Source organism: Coloeus monedula (assembly GCF_965178545.1).
Source record: "Coloeus monedula genome assembly, chromosome: 5".
NCBI lineage: Eukaryota > Metazoa > Chordata > Aves > Passeriformes > Corvidae > Coloeus > Coloeus monedula.
In genome coordinates, this window is record NC_138785.1 from 1,926,297 (window position 1) to 1,940,509 (window position 14,213).

The 14,213-nt window shown below is 41.8% G+C and overlaps 1 protein-coding gene across 2 annotated transcripts in view; it reads left to right on the top strand.

The window, feature by feature from the left end:
• Window positions 1–1,309: 1,309 nt before the first annotated feature.
• ANK2 (ankyrin 2) overlaps window positions 1,310–14,213 on the top strand; it is a gene marked incomplete at its 5' end in the record, with an annotated part of 129,831 nt that continues 116,927 nt past the window's right edge. For both annotated transcript variants that reach the window (XM_082282025.1, XM_082282026.1), the window contains 2 exons: window positions 1,310–1,444; window positions 13,811–13,912. In XM_082282025.1, the coding sequence (XP_082138151.1) occupies window positions 1,310–1,444; window positions 13,811–13,912 (237 nt within the window). The remainder of the gene's footprint in view (window positions 1,445–13,810; window positions 13,913–14,213) is intronic.

A 14,213-nucleotide genomic window follows, 5' to 3' on the forward strand; every position in this document is an offset into this window, starting at 1 on the left:
GCCATAGTGGCAATGGATGGAAACCCCAAAGAGGAAAAAAAAGTTGGCTGGTTGTTGAAATTCTTTGAGGATCTTGCTGCTTCTGAGGAATTTGGGGCTTAAATTTTCAAATACGTGCCCCACTCCACTGGGGTTGGATGTGCATGGTGTGGTAATTCCGCAGGACTTTGGTATCTACAAATACTTTATCCCCTCTGCCTCTGCTACCCCCAGCTGGTCCTGAAGTGTTTGAAAACTGCCAATTAATGCTCAACTGCCTTTTTCTCTTTGCTTTGTTTGGGTTTTGGTGGTGTGGTTTGTTTTCACTGGTTTTTAATTCTGTACTAAGCCTGTTCTGGATAATGGGTAGATTCCAACATGCAATCCTGAAAATTGTTTTTATCTTAGTGGGTGCAATCATGATAAATAACTCCAGCCTAGAGACAATGTTCTTATTCTCAGTTTTGGTGGGATTGTTCATATTTTCCTTTGTCTTTTTTGTTGTTTCGGGCTCATCTTTAAATCATAACTATTCTAGCTAAAATATTAACACCAACCCTAAACTAAGTTGATAATAAAAATCCCAAACAAGATCAAACGACATAAACAAGAGCAAAAGTGATCTAGCATCAGATATTGTCCTTTTGGGATACATTTGAGCTCATCTGAAATCATACCCAGGGGACATATCAGTCCAAAGCAAGCTCATCACAGTTACTGGCTACATAAACATGAGATACCATGTGAATCACAGGGATTAAATGGTCATGAAATCTGTGCTCATCCACTTAATCTTGGTTTGTGAATAATAGACTTGAAGAAATCATATTTTTGAGTTAGAAACTCAGAAGGCATTAGCAACATTCTGAAATTCAGTGCTTTATGTAAGCACAGTGAGATCGGGCAGGGTAGGGAAAAAATCAAAACATTGAAAGGCACGCGACTGGGTAACTCAATAAGCCGCGTGTGTAGGGCATTCCACCCAGTGAGACTTTAACTTTGCGAGCTGGGCCGGCCAGCTCCGTGCTGTGGAGCCGTCCCCCGGCCCACCCCACGCCATTGACATGCATAGCTGGCCTGGTAGGTGTAAAAATAGCCAGGCAGCGCCTGAATTGGAAATGGTCACCGACCGCTGCCCGCAGTTGCTGGGGTTTCGGGTTCTCTGGGACACAGGACGGCTTGGGGAAGGGAGCCTGGGACGAGTGGCCGGGGAGCAGAGCGTAGGCGGGACCCTCCTCCTGGCTGATCGGTCGCTTGTCCTTCGGGAGTGCTGGGCACCCGCTGCGGGGCAAGGGCCATCCCCCTGCTCGGAGGTAGCAGAAGAACTGATATGGGCAATGCACCAATTTGCCAGGCTTGTCATTCAGAGAAGGGCTTAAGGACACAAGGGAACATACAGGATTTGGATAAAACTCCTGATTATTATGGATACAACAGTGAAGAAAGTAAAGAGCCTGAAGCCCTGGTAAGTTTTGGCTGAAGAAAAGAGGAATCGCAGGGAAAAATGCAGATGAGGGTAGTGCATGTTGCAAAGGATCTCTTTGCTCAGAACTTGACTGGATAGCTTGCAATACTGAAGGATCTGCTAAACGTGTCCGTGCTGAATCTTTGTTCTGCTGTCCTGAATCTTTGTTCTGCTGTCCTGACTGTGGTTAAAAAGCAGCTGTTGCTGATTTATGCAGTGGCTTCAAAGCATTATCAGCTACCAGAAGGTTTGGGTATGTGAAGAGACAACCCCGTGGGTGAAACAAGCCCTGGAATGAATGGATGTTATCCAGTTATCCTGGTTTGCACAACTGCTAGGAATGATCCTGTATTGATCATTCTCCAGACTTGAACTCAGTAGCTTACTTTTGAGCTGCTGTCTGCCCAGTACATGGCCTTGTTTTCTGTGTGCAGTCGAGGCAGAGCCACACAGATCCTAATGCAGATGAGGGTTACAGTGAGTGGGAGCAGGCACAGGCAAGGGGGGGGGGGGTCATGCTTATGGAAGTAATGTCAACATTTGTGCTGCAAGTCAGAAGAAAATCATTAAGATGAGAACTCTTGTATAGTGTCTGTGGCAAATGAAGTGTCTCTTCTCTCTTTTTTCCCTTTATTTCTAATCCTGTTTGAGAAATTCGTTAAGTGGCTATTTCATTCAAAGTTGGCAGTGGAAGTATATTGTGTCAAAACTTCTGGCAGAACAGGAAGATGAGTAAACCTTCAGTGTCAGTATATCCAAATATTGTGTTCTCTACAACTGATCTGTACTAAAATTGGTCTCAGTTTGACCTGATGCTCTGCACATGCCTCATTTACTGCAGTGCAGCATAGAGGAGTAGGGGGGCTGAGTTCCAGTCTTCGTAGGGGAAGAGGAGAGGAGGCACTCCCGGCAGCAGCTCGCAAAGAGTTCTGCATTGTCCTAGAAAACACTTTTGCTGCTGTCTTGGCTTTCTGGTAGAACATTTCTTTTGGCTGGATTTTTCCTGACCAGTTTTATGTTGTACTTCACTGACAGCACAGCTGGACCTGTTCTTCATAGAATCACAGAATGGTTTGGGTTGGAAGGGACCTTAAAGATCCTCTAGTTCCAAACTTCTATGAAATGAGACTTTCTTCAAGCTAAAACAAGAAAGCAACCTACGTCTTTGAGCATGCAGACAGGTTTTTTTCTCGTACCAAGGAGCTTTTGGTTGAATTAACAAATAATTTCCAGTGTTTGTGATGGGAAACACACAGTCGGGGAGGGACAGTGGGACTTCTTGGGCTGTGGGGGAGGATGGGCCTGCTTCCATTGCCGAGGGTGGTTTCACTGGGTGTCAGAGATCTCCCTTCAGGTGGTTGCCCTTAAGCTGTTAGCAAAGGTATGGATGCCCCTGTGACACAAATAAGCAAACTGAAAGAGCTCTCCCGGCACGTCCAGTCTCTGAGCTGCCCTTTGCATAAGGTCAGGCCCCAGAGGAGGCAGGAGTGAGCAGCATGTGATCTTTGAGGTTTCTTTTCCTTTCTGTTTTTCTGGATACTTTTCATTCAGCCTACGCAGCTTTTCTTAGCAGGCAGAGATCAGGCACTTTGATAATGTCTTTGATGTGTTCAATCATAAGATCTTGGCTTTATATGACCCTGGTAGGGACTGGCCAAGTTTCTTTAGAATGTCTGTCTGGATTCAGGTTTGCAGTGCTTGGGGGATTACAAAGGAAAATTGCTGTATTTCCCTAAGAAGGTTTGCAGTCTCTCATCATCCTTACGATTCCGTACAAAAGTTAAAAGAAAAAGAGGTGTCTCTAAATTAGAAACGTTGGCAAGCTTTTGTTCTGCGGGGAGAAATTGTGTATCTATTTTTTCCCTCAGACAGGCATACGGTATCCAGCAGAAAACCCTGTTAGCTATACATTTCCTCTGCCTTTATGTCACTGTAGCCATGCTCTCTGTCTTGTCTTATTAAAAAGAGTTGCCACATCAAGCTGAGTATGATGACTCCAGGAGTCTTGTAGCAGATACGAGATGCAGAACAATACAGCTGATACTCAGCCAGTTCAGATAACAAAATTGCTTTGCTAATCTAGTCTTTTCTAAACTAAGAATCAGATGCAGTCTGCTGCTTCAGGACCAGGTATTTCAGACTGCCTGGGACAGACTGCTCTCTGAGTTTCAGCGCAGGATTGTCCCAGACTCCTACTGCAGCATTCATGGGAGTTTTTCCTCCCTGCTTAAGGCAGTGGATTTGGCAATGTGGACTTTTACATCATGGTTGCTTTTCTACAGGTGAAGTCAGGTGAAACTGGTTCTTCTCTCTGCTGTCCAGAGCTGAATTGTTTAAGATCTAGGCCCAGGTGTACAAGATTCTTCATTTATTGCTTGAGTGTTCCTTTTACCTTTCTGTACAAGTAAAATCTTTGCAATGAGTTTTGCTGAATTAGAAACTGCTGTAATACCCGTTTAATTGCATCTATTTTAGTCCCTCTCAAAGCAACATGGGATCCTTTTTTCTCTTTTATGGAACCAGTACATTTGAATCAATGGGCGATCGGTTAATGGCGTTTAGGTGGGTAAAGCAGTTTGACTCTTTAGCATGGATGGTATTAGTACATTTCTTTTATTAGGAAATGTCACTTCGATCATAGGGGATGAAAAATTGAGAGTGATAGAATTATCTGTCAACAGTCTGTCAAAAACTTCACTTACAGCCTGGATTTTTGTTCAGCCTGGTTATTATCCTGCTAGATAATGTTTGGAATGGCATCCTGTTTTTTTCTAGATGTGTTCTAGTGTTATTACCTCTATTTAGGAACATCATTAGTAATGGAAACTTTCCATGGAAACCATTTAGATGCCTGCCAAGTTCTACAGTTCTTACCAACATCTCAATATATGGTATCCAGAGGGTCCTAAATATTTTTCCTTCCTTTAATACTATTCAGTTCTCATAGAGGAAATCTTGGTTCCATATCAGTATTTAAGAGACTTCAGTAAATATGTGTTAACTAGGGGAACCAAGACGAATCATGTGACTCTTCTGAATGTATCCCAAATCGTTACTGTTTCAGGAAATGGCTAAATGATCCTTTCTCTCAAATTTCAGCACCAGAAATGTTCCCATTAAACAACAGGATTATACATTCCTGTTTTTTAGAGTATTGAAGATTTTTCTAGTTTTTAGGATTAATCCAAGTATAAAATCCTTCATTCTTGCAACCCAAATCCTTTGGGGTTTGGTTTGTTGTTTCTCAGTGCGGTTTGGTTTTTTTCTCCTCTTTTTATTATTTTTTAAATACACAGATTATGTTTTCCAGGTACATTTGAGAGTCTACTTTTTAGACTCATGCCGATGATAATTCAGACACCCACACATTGTTTCCAAGCTGGGATTTATACCAAAAAATTTGTTTTTGAGAAGATGAATAGCTCAGGGGAACGACAGGGATTACACATGCTTGAAGTTCAGCTAGTACTGATGTGCTGTCCTGGATGAGAACCCTGATAACTGATGTTGCTTTATATTGTAAAACCGGTATGGATTAAAAGAACTTTTATCATTTCAAGTACTGCCTTTGGAAGGGACATGCAGCCGGGAAAAAGACTTTTATTCCATTCTCTTCCACAGAAAACGGTGCAGTTTTGCCTCAGTTCTCACAAATCCGTCATTGACGCAGCACAAGCAGCAGCCGGGCCTGTATGGCAAGTTAATGAACGGAGTGGGAGGACTCCTACGGGTGTCTGAGGCAGCTAAGGATCATGAAGGTTTATGGAAGGCATTTGCTTCTTGGCTCGAGGAAGGGGTGATTTTACATTGGTTTTCTCTTCCTCTTCTGCTGCTACTGTATTTGCCAATATTGGCCCAAATTCAGGAACACAGTTAAGTGTGTGTTTAAACCCTCCTTTAGCAAATAACTTAAATCTGTTTAGTTTGAGACCAATTAGACTTGAAGATGTGGTAAAAATCAAGCATAGTTTAGAGTGGTTTGCCAAAATATCCCTTTATTCTTCTCTGGTTAAAAACAAAACCAAACTAATCAGGCATTTGTGCATTCCAGCAGAGAGAAAAGAGTGGCTGGATGGTATCCTGCAAGCTCTGGTATTTCACAGAGTTGGCAAAAGAGTCAAAGGTGTCGAAATATAACAACCAGCCTAAAATGAAAGCCATTCCCTATGAATAATTGAGAACTTTCCCATCACTATCAAAAGATGGGCTAGGTGAAGCCTGGCTTTTCCATAGTAAAAATTACAAGTCTCCATCATCATTAAGAGTTGTTCAGTTGTGTCTGATTGGAGCGATCTTGGAGCAGGAACTGGTGTTCAGGTATGGCTGTTACCTGGGCAGTTTTCTCCTCCTTATGTTGCTCAAAAATACGTTTGTTGGGATAATGTAGCAGCAATATAAAACTTCCTAAATTGCAAATGCAGCTTTCTGAGAATAGTCTCATAGAAAGATATGAAACTACCACAGAACTGTTTTATGCCAATACTGAAATTACTGGAAGTTAATGAAAATATGTTGGACTTGTAATACATTTTTTATTTATAATGTGCATAAATCATAAATCACTTAACCTAGTTTCTTTTCTGAGCTTCTTTTTTGCCATAGTTTTGTCCATCTCCAGTCATACCAATGAAATTCATTTCTTGAGGACCCTTTAAGTCTTGAATCTTGCTGTTTGCTGTATCTCCTTTGGGTTGCAGCCTCTTTGTCTGACACAAGAAAGCTTTCACCAATATGTATAATAAATGCAAACAGCGCTACCCTTCCCACCTGCTCTGGCAGTGCATAATGTGTGCTCCCACACATCCCTTGGCAGAGCTAATGAGAGAATATTCATTCTGAGGAACACAGGATATACTGAAAGGGTCACTTTGGAATCTGGTCGATGCTATCCTAGGTTTCTGGGTCAGGGAATAATTTGCTGTGTTTAAAAATGTTTTGATTTGAAATCAAGGATTGTTTTAATTGTGGGTCATATGTAGTGTATAGCACAAAAGCTTTCTCTCTTCTCGTACCTATTTCGCCATCTTGTTATTACAAAATATTTTTTGCTGCAAATATCAACAATCTTCATGCCAAAGTGTGGGCCCATGTCTACAATGTCTGTAACTGTGTGGTGAGGGCAACTCCAGCCACAGCCCGAGCTTGATAGCAGAAAAAGTGCTGCCAGCTTTTCCATATCCTTTGTGATGTTCGACGGTTAATTGGCCTGAGTACTCGAAGGCACCTTAAATTATTCAGGTTCGTAATACATACTTTAAAGAATATTTATCACCCTCAATATCAATCTAGAGAGACGTCTGACATTTAAAAGTAATTAATTGCTAGATGCTATAGCTTAATTTTGGCAGAGTATATTTAACTTGCTAGTGATCTCTTTGCTCTGAAAGCTTATTTTCCTCTTCACATCTCACAAATCCTGAGATTCTTCTTGTTGTAATAAATATTAGTTTATTGTAAGGTCAGCTGTGTCATTTTCGTGGATAAGAACTTGCTCTAGGTTATGAGAACAAGATGTTTGTTTAGTGAAAACTGCTATTTTAGAATTGTGGGCTTTCCAGTTCAGCTATTCATGAACAAATTCTATACAACCGCAGGTACACAGCAGGATGAATCTGATCTGAAATGCCTGTACATGGTTGAATGGGAGAAGCTGAGTGATAAAAATACTTGTTTTGATATTGAAATAAGAAAATTTAGCCCATTGTTCATCCTGGAATTTAGATACTGAAATTTCTTTAGTATCTGTGATTTAATCTGTCTTCCTTTATCGCTCCCAGTAAACGAATGGGATGAAAACACACATTTTTATGGGCAATGGAAGTAGCTTTGAAAGCAGAACACTGTTGTATTTCTTTTCTTTCAGAAGATGAATGTTATTTCATTAAGGGCTGGGAAAATATGTTTCCATTATAGCTGTTATTATCTCATTTAAGTCATTTATCAGTGTTAGATTACTGAGCCTGTGCCATTGCAAGTGGAATATTTAGCTCTCATTATGGCATATATATCAGAACTGCAGGCTCAGACTCTGCTCTGGGAGTTTAATTAAAAGCAAAAAATATAAAAAAACTTTGCCTCTTTGCAGTCACTGCTGCATCTTTCTAGTGTGATGCCCTTTGGAGATCAGCAGCTCCTTCAGCTGAGTTAAAATAAAAGAAATTAGTGTACAGTAGATAAAATGTGAGCCACTGATAAACTCACTGGCAAGTTTTACAGAAAGTATTCCATGAGGAAAAGCATTATATTTGAATTCCCCCCTTTTACATCTGAATGCTGGTATGGAAGAAGCTTCCTTAATGGGCAAAAATCTGTATGTGACAAGTGAGTTGGGTAATGGTAACACCTGGTCTGTGCCACTTTTAGAGTTGCACCCAATTAAATGATGGCTGGTTGGAACAGATGGTTCCTGAAATCAGAGAATAACCAAGCCAACTGGGACAAAATTTAGTGCTTGTCTCAAGGGTAGGAGCTTAGGCTGACACTTTAGAAAGTAGGGAATTTAAAAAAAAAAAAAAAGGCACCTGTTTGCATACCTGTAATTTTTTCCCTTTGCATCTTTAAGTACTGAATAATGTTAAGAGGCCATGAAAACTTGAGTTTAGAAGGCGCAACTTCCCTTCTGCTATGAGCTGAATTCTCAACTCCAGGCATTCACTGAGTTTATTAACATCATGGGGTACCAGTCAGTTAGGAGCAGCTTAATGAGGAAGAGTTCACAAGCTCTCAGCACTTTGCTAAGTAAAGAAACAGCTGTTGGACGAACAGTGCCTCACAACCCTGGAGCTGGTAAATGGCATCAACACTGTCACCTGCCCCTGCTGTATTGACTAACTGTGGCTTAACGCTGGCTTGACCTGCAGTGATAACACAGGATTCACTTGACCATCAGAGGTTTTTTAACTGATAATGATTTTTTTGGTTTATGTAAAGCAGGATTTTCTTGTGTCCTGATCAGGGACAGTATCTTCAAAAGTTACAGCTAAATAAATTTTTCTCCATAAAATCAAAGCGGTGCATCCCCAAGTCCGTGCTTGAAAGGTAAGTCTGAAAGGGTTATTGCTACTCAGATATACATTGTAATACACAAACCCAATAGGTTAAATTAAGGTGTAAACATACTCTTTGGTTATTAGACTTGAATTTTGATTTCTTTTTGACAGCATGCCATTAACAAACTGTATTTAGTAGATGAGAAATGTTCAGGAGCCCATAGTGCTGGACTGTGTTCTCTCAAAGAGATATTTGTGATTTTGGACAGATTGGGGTCATTTAACTTATTTGGAGGGGAAAAAACCCAAATCCAACCTGCAGGAATAGTTTTTCTATAGACATGGTTTAAGACAAATATTTGCATGGTTTGGATAATGTTATGATGAAAGCTGTCCTTTGAAAACTGAAGCCTTCTACTCCCCCAGTCTTTCCTTCTTGTGCCTGAAGCCGGTTTATCTAGCAAATTTGAATATTTGGAGAAATTTTTATGGGTTTGGTACAGCATATGATTTTAAGATTTATTTTTGCACTTCTCTCTAAAATGTATTTGAGAAACAGGCATGTTCTGTGTGCAATAGGTGATGAGGTACGTAATGGGAAAGGAAGGGCAACTAGAGTGGGGACAGAGGAACCAGAAGGCAAGGTCTGATTATTTGATTAAAATACTTATTTCCATATATGATTTAATTACTGAGATTCCCTGAGATATTTGTTTCAAATTCAGGTTAAACTGCAGCACTGTAATTAGCAAGAAATAAGTAGAATCCACAGTCATATATTCATATAGTCACTTGATAATTTCTTATATTTTTTTAATGCATTATCTGACAGCTAGGTACTTAAATGTTTGTATTCATGCTGTAAGTGTACTTAAGCTTATATTGATTTTTTTCACATTGTTATTTATTCCTAGTGGTCTGAAAATTCTAATGTCTAGCTGGAATTATCTATCCTCAATTAAAAGTTCATAAGAAAAGTTAGGAGATCTTTACAAGGTCCAATAACACCAAATATTCCTCAGAAGTCATAGCATGGTTTAGGAATGAACCTTCAACATGATACAGTCCCATCCTGCTGCCACAGGCAGGGACACTTTCCGCTATCCCAGGTTGCTCCAAGCCCCATCCAACCTGGCTTTGCACATTTCCAGCAATGAGGTAGCCGCTGCTTCTGTGGGCAACCTCTGCCAGGGCCTCATGACCCTCACAAGGAACAATATCTTCTATTATCTAATATAAATTTACCTTTATGTCTGTATCATGTACTAGAATTGCATTGCAAACGTAATTTTTTTTTGAAAGTAGTGATGGAGGACTTTTAGTGCTCTGTCACTGTATATATATTGAGGGCCGTGCATTAGAAACAGCTGGTTAAATCCACAGATGGTGAATTCATCCCATACTATAAAACAGCAGCTCAGTTTTTTCTAATCCCTCATGCCATATTCTTGTACGATGTTTATAACGTATTGATTTGATTGCCCAGCCTTAGTGGCTGCGTGTACACGTTGTGAGCTTTAGTTCTGCCTGACCGAGCTGATGGTGGTGGGCAGAGCTGCCGGTTGAGGCTTTGCACATTAACATGTCAGCTTTGGGGCTTCCCGGATTACAGGGCTCTCATTTTCTCATGCTCAACACATAGTGCTGCTTAAGGCGAGCTCTTCTCCTATAAACCTTTCCTCACTGGTAGAGTGTTTGCTTTCGAGCGTGATCTGCTTACATGTGTAAAGCTCCTAAGAAAAACCCCTCAGGGGTGTGTTCTTAGGAAGAGGGGATGTGAAAAATACCATATGGTGCACGGGACTCTGGCTCTGTGTTTTTGTCTTCTTTCTTGTAAAGCAAGTGCCTTCAAATGACAGTTTGCTGGCAGTTTGTCTTCACCAGTCGCCAAACTATAGAGACTGATACGGCGATTCTCTGTTACTGAGAAACACGGGGCGGGGGGGGGAGGGGGGCCGTGAGGGGCTCTCAAGGGCCATGAGGGCTCTGAGGGTCTGTGAGGGGCTGTGATGGCCATGAAGGGACTGTGAGGGGCTCTAAAGGGCCATGGGGACTGTGAGGGACTTTGAGCACCGTGAGGAGCTCTCAAGGGCCATGAGGGCTTGGAGGGTCTGTGAGGGGCTGTGATGGCCATGAAGGGACTTTGAGGGGCTCTAAAGGGCCATGAGGGCTCTGAGGGACTGTGAGGGGCTTTAAAGGGCTGTGAGGGGCTTTGAGCACTGTGAGGAGCTCTAAAGGGCCATGAGGGCTCTGAGGGTCTGTGAGGGGCTTTAAAGGCCTGTGAGGGCTCTGAGGGGCTGTAAAGAGCCGTGAGGGCTCTGAGGGGCTTTGAGCACTGTGAGGAGCTCTAAAGGGCCATGAGTGCTCTGAGGGTCTGTGAGGGGCTGTGATGGCCATGAAGGGACTGTGAGGGGCTCTAAAGAGGCATCAGGGCTCTGAGGGACTGTGAGGGGCTTTAAAGGGCCATGAGGGCTCTGAGGAGCTGTGAGGGGGCTCTAAAGGGCCGTGAGGGACCATGAGGGCTGTGAGGGGCTGTAAAGGGCCATGAGGGAGCGTGAGGGGCTCTGAGGAGCTGTGAGGGGCTCTAAAGGGCCGTGAGGGGCTGTAAAGGGCCATGAGGGAGCGTGAGGGGCTCTAAAGGGCCGTGAGGGGCTGTAAAGGGCCATGAGGGCTGTGAGGAGCTGTGAGGGGCTCTAAAGGGCCATGAGGGCCTCTGAGGGCTGTGAAGGGACCATGAGGGGCTCTGAGGGCTGTGAGGGGCTTTGAGGACTGCGGGGAACTGTGAATAACAAAATATTTCAAGAGATTGTGGAATCCATGGGAAAAGCCCGCAGATCCGAATTCGTTGTCTTCTGTTGTGGTAAGACTACAGAAAACTGCTGCTATTGTTTACTAAGGGGATTTTGTCAAAATGGATTTGAAGTTTTAGTGTGCTAAAATGAGTAAACGTCTGAGACAGAAGTGCTGACAAAAATGCTTTTAAAAAACATTAAAAGAATGGGGGAAAGGACAAACTGGTGACAACCTACTGAAAAATTAGATTTGACAAACTGGGAAAGAAAATAGATCTGAGTACTCCCAACTTCTAAGGCTTGTAATATGGTGCTGAATCTTTTAAATATTTTGTGGAACCAGTCTCTGGTTTTTGTATGGGAATTTTTATATGAAACACCTCAGTTGCTGAATTACACTTTATGTAGATAAGAAGTTCATCATGTGCGTTATGATCGATATTCGGGTGTGTGGAAAAGTGTTTTGAAGTGATGTACGTTGCAGTGATTTGATTATGAGGTAACAAAATTACCAATCAAGGAAATGAGAATCTACTTGGAAAACACTACTCCTGTCTTCTCAGCCAGAAACAAATGGAATATAGTTGTGTGGGCTTAGCTACAACCTGAACTTCCAGCAATAATGGAGATGTCACCATTTTTAGCCTTGTTATTCTGCGTGAAAGGAAAACAAGCAATGATTGATACATCCCTAAGAACCCAAAGCTGTAGGTGGTAATTTGTTGTATCATTCTTTCTTAACCTTTTAAAAGTATAAAGCACATGATTGTAGTTTTGCTGTGGTAAATTATTGTTGTAGTTGTAAAGCATGAAAAAAATGGGAGAAAAGAAGGTAAAATGTGTGTATTATTGAGGGCAAAGATGCTTGTCCCAACCAGAGTGTTCAGATTTACCCCTTATGCGCTCAGATATTTTTTCTTGGTTGATATTTTTACTAAGACAATTGATTTTTTCCAAGGATATTTAAACATTAAAATATAATTTGGTGTCTTTATGAGCACATCCTCATCCCAGGAAAGGGTGCAGTGTTAACAGCTACCTTTATTCTTCAAAAGGAAATTTCAAGTTCCTGTCAAAATTTGCACAGGCATCAAATCTCATCCAAATGCTCACCTGACTGAGGCCTGCAACTATCCAAAAGTTTTGTCACGGTAAATTCCTGCATGCCCTTGCCTTTCCCCCTGCTGCATGTTTAGAAAGATGGTCTGTTTTCCTAACAGTAAAAGATGTGGAAAATGTGCTGAAGTTTGCTGAAAGGAATTTAAAAGAGAATTATTTTTGTCTTGGCACGTAGCACAGTTGTAAGAAGGATCATTTTGATGACATCCATCTGTTGCAGATTAAAATAGGTTGGAATCGGGGATTGTGAAGTGAGTTAGTGCAGCATGATAAGCAGGGTGACTGAAATAAATGCATTGGAATGGATTGGGCAACTGAAATAAGTGGCTGGAAGTGGGAGGCTTTTAGGATAGTCTCATGATGTGGAAGAGCGGCTCTGCCCGACGTCAGTGACAGGGAGGTGGGATTGGTTGAGAACATGCTTGGCCGGAGGCGTTCTGGTGGAACGGCGAGTCCCAGTCCAACGGAGCGCGGGCCGTCCTCTAGCTCGGGGCTCGCCCCCCCGCAAACAGGCTCTTGTGCTGCTTTACCTGCTCCTCGCCATCACTCCCACTCGGTTGATTGAGCTGTGACAATTGTTGCTGTCCTGGTACACGTTCCCAAATGCTTATTCTGTGTACTCCTTGCTTCTGCTGCACGACTTGGGTTTGTGTCCTGGTCTCCGGTGTCTTAGTGGCCAGTTTGGCTGTGTGGGGAAGCATCCAAATCTGGGCTGGTTTCAAGCAGCCAATGTAGTTTTGTGTCACACTCATAGATAAAGGTAAGAGGGCGGAGGCATTCCACACTCTGTTGCTTAACAGGACATCCCACAACCTGGCTGAAAAATGAAAGCATATTTTTTAGGGTTTTTAAACCATTGTTAAATGTATGAATGTAGGCAGTTTAGGAGTGGGAATATTTACAACATGATCCTGGGTTTAGATACTCAGCCTTGAGTACTTCATCCGCTTTGTTCTGAGGTTAGCTACATGTGCAGTGCTGCCCACTTTGAGCATATATATCTAAAAATAATATATCTAAATTTGTGAATAACATCTATACAAATCTATAAATAACATACATAAAATACATAAATAATATATAAAGTTATATAGAAAAAGAGATCATATATATGTGATTCCCCAGAAAACTATAGTTAGCAAGTTGATGCATTTATTCTTCTCTTGTTGACAATATCAGTTACTATGATTTATGGTTAGTTTTTAATTTTTTTACAGTTCTTGCTAAATTTTGAATGCCAGCAATTATTGCTCTATTTTGCTCACTTTGACAGGTCTGCGGTTCTTTTATGCCATTATTGCCTAATTTAAATATGCTAATTAATGCAGATATAATTTGAAGTCAGTTATTTCACAGTTTTATCCTCCTGCAGCATAAAATTTGGAAACCTTTCACCACTGATGAAGTTCCACTCTTGTTCAAGGAGGGGCTAATTGGGGAATTTTTTTTTTCTTCTCTTTTTACAGTCTGACAGCAATGCAAGTTTTCTCCGAGCTGCCAGAGCTGGCAATTTGGACAAAGTAGTGGAATACCTGAAAAGTGGAATAGACATTAACACCTGTAATCAGGTAAGATATTTGAAGGACAGAAGTTGGCAAGAGTGAATTGCAAGGAGCGTGGGCACTGTAGAAATACTGTTTATCTCTTTATCCCCCGGATGTGCTGTGCTTAGCCCACGGATTTTCCTTAGCCATCCCACCTGAGGCACCTGATCCCCTGAGAGCTCAGGTGTGGGAGTCTGAGGGTTCCCTTGCTATTTCTGTGTGATCTCAGGGGGGAGGTAAGCACTTGAGTAGGTGTAGTTGTAGCTGCTCAGATAACTCGTGTCCAAGGAGATTAAATTCTTGTCACTCACCTGCACTGGGAGTG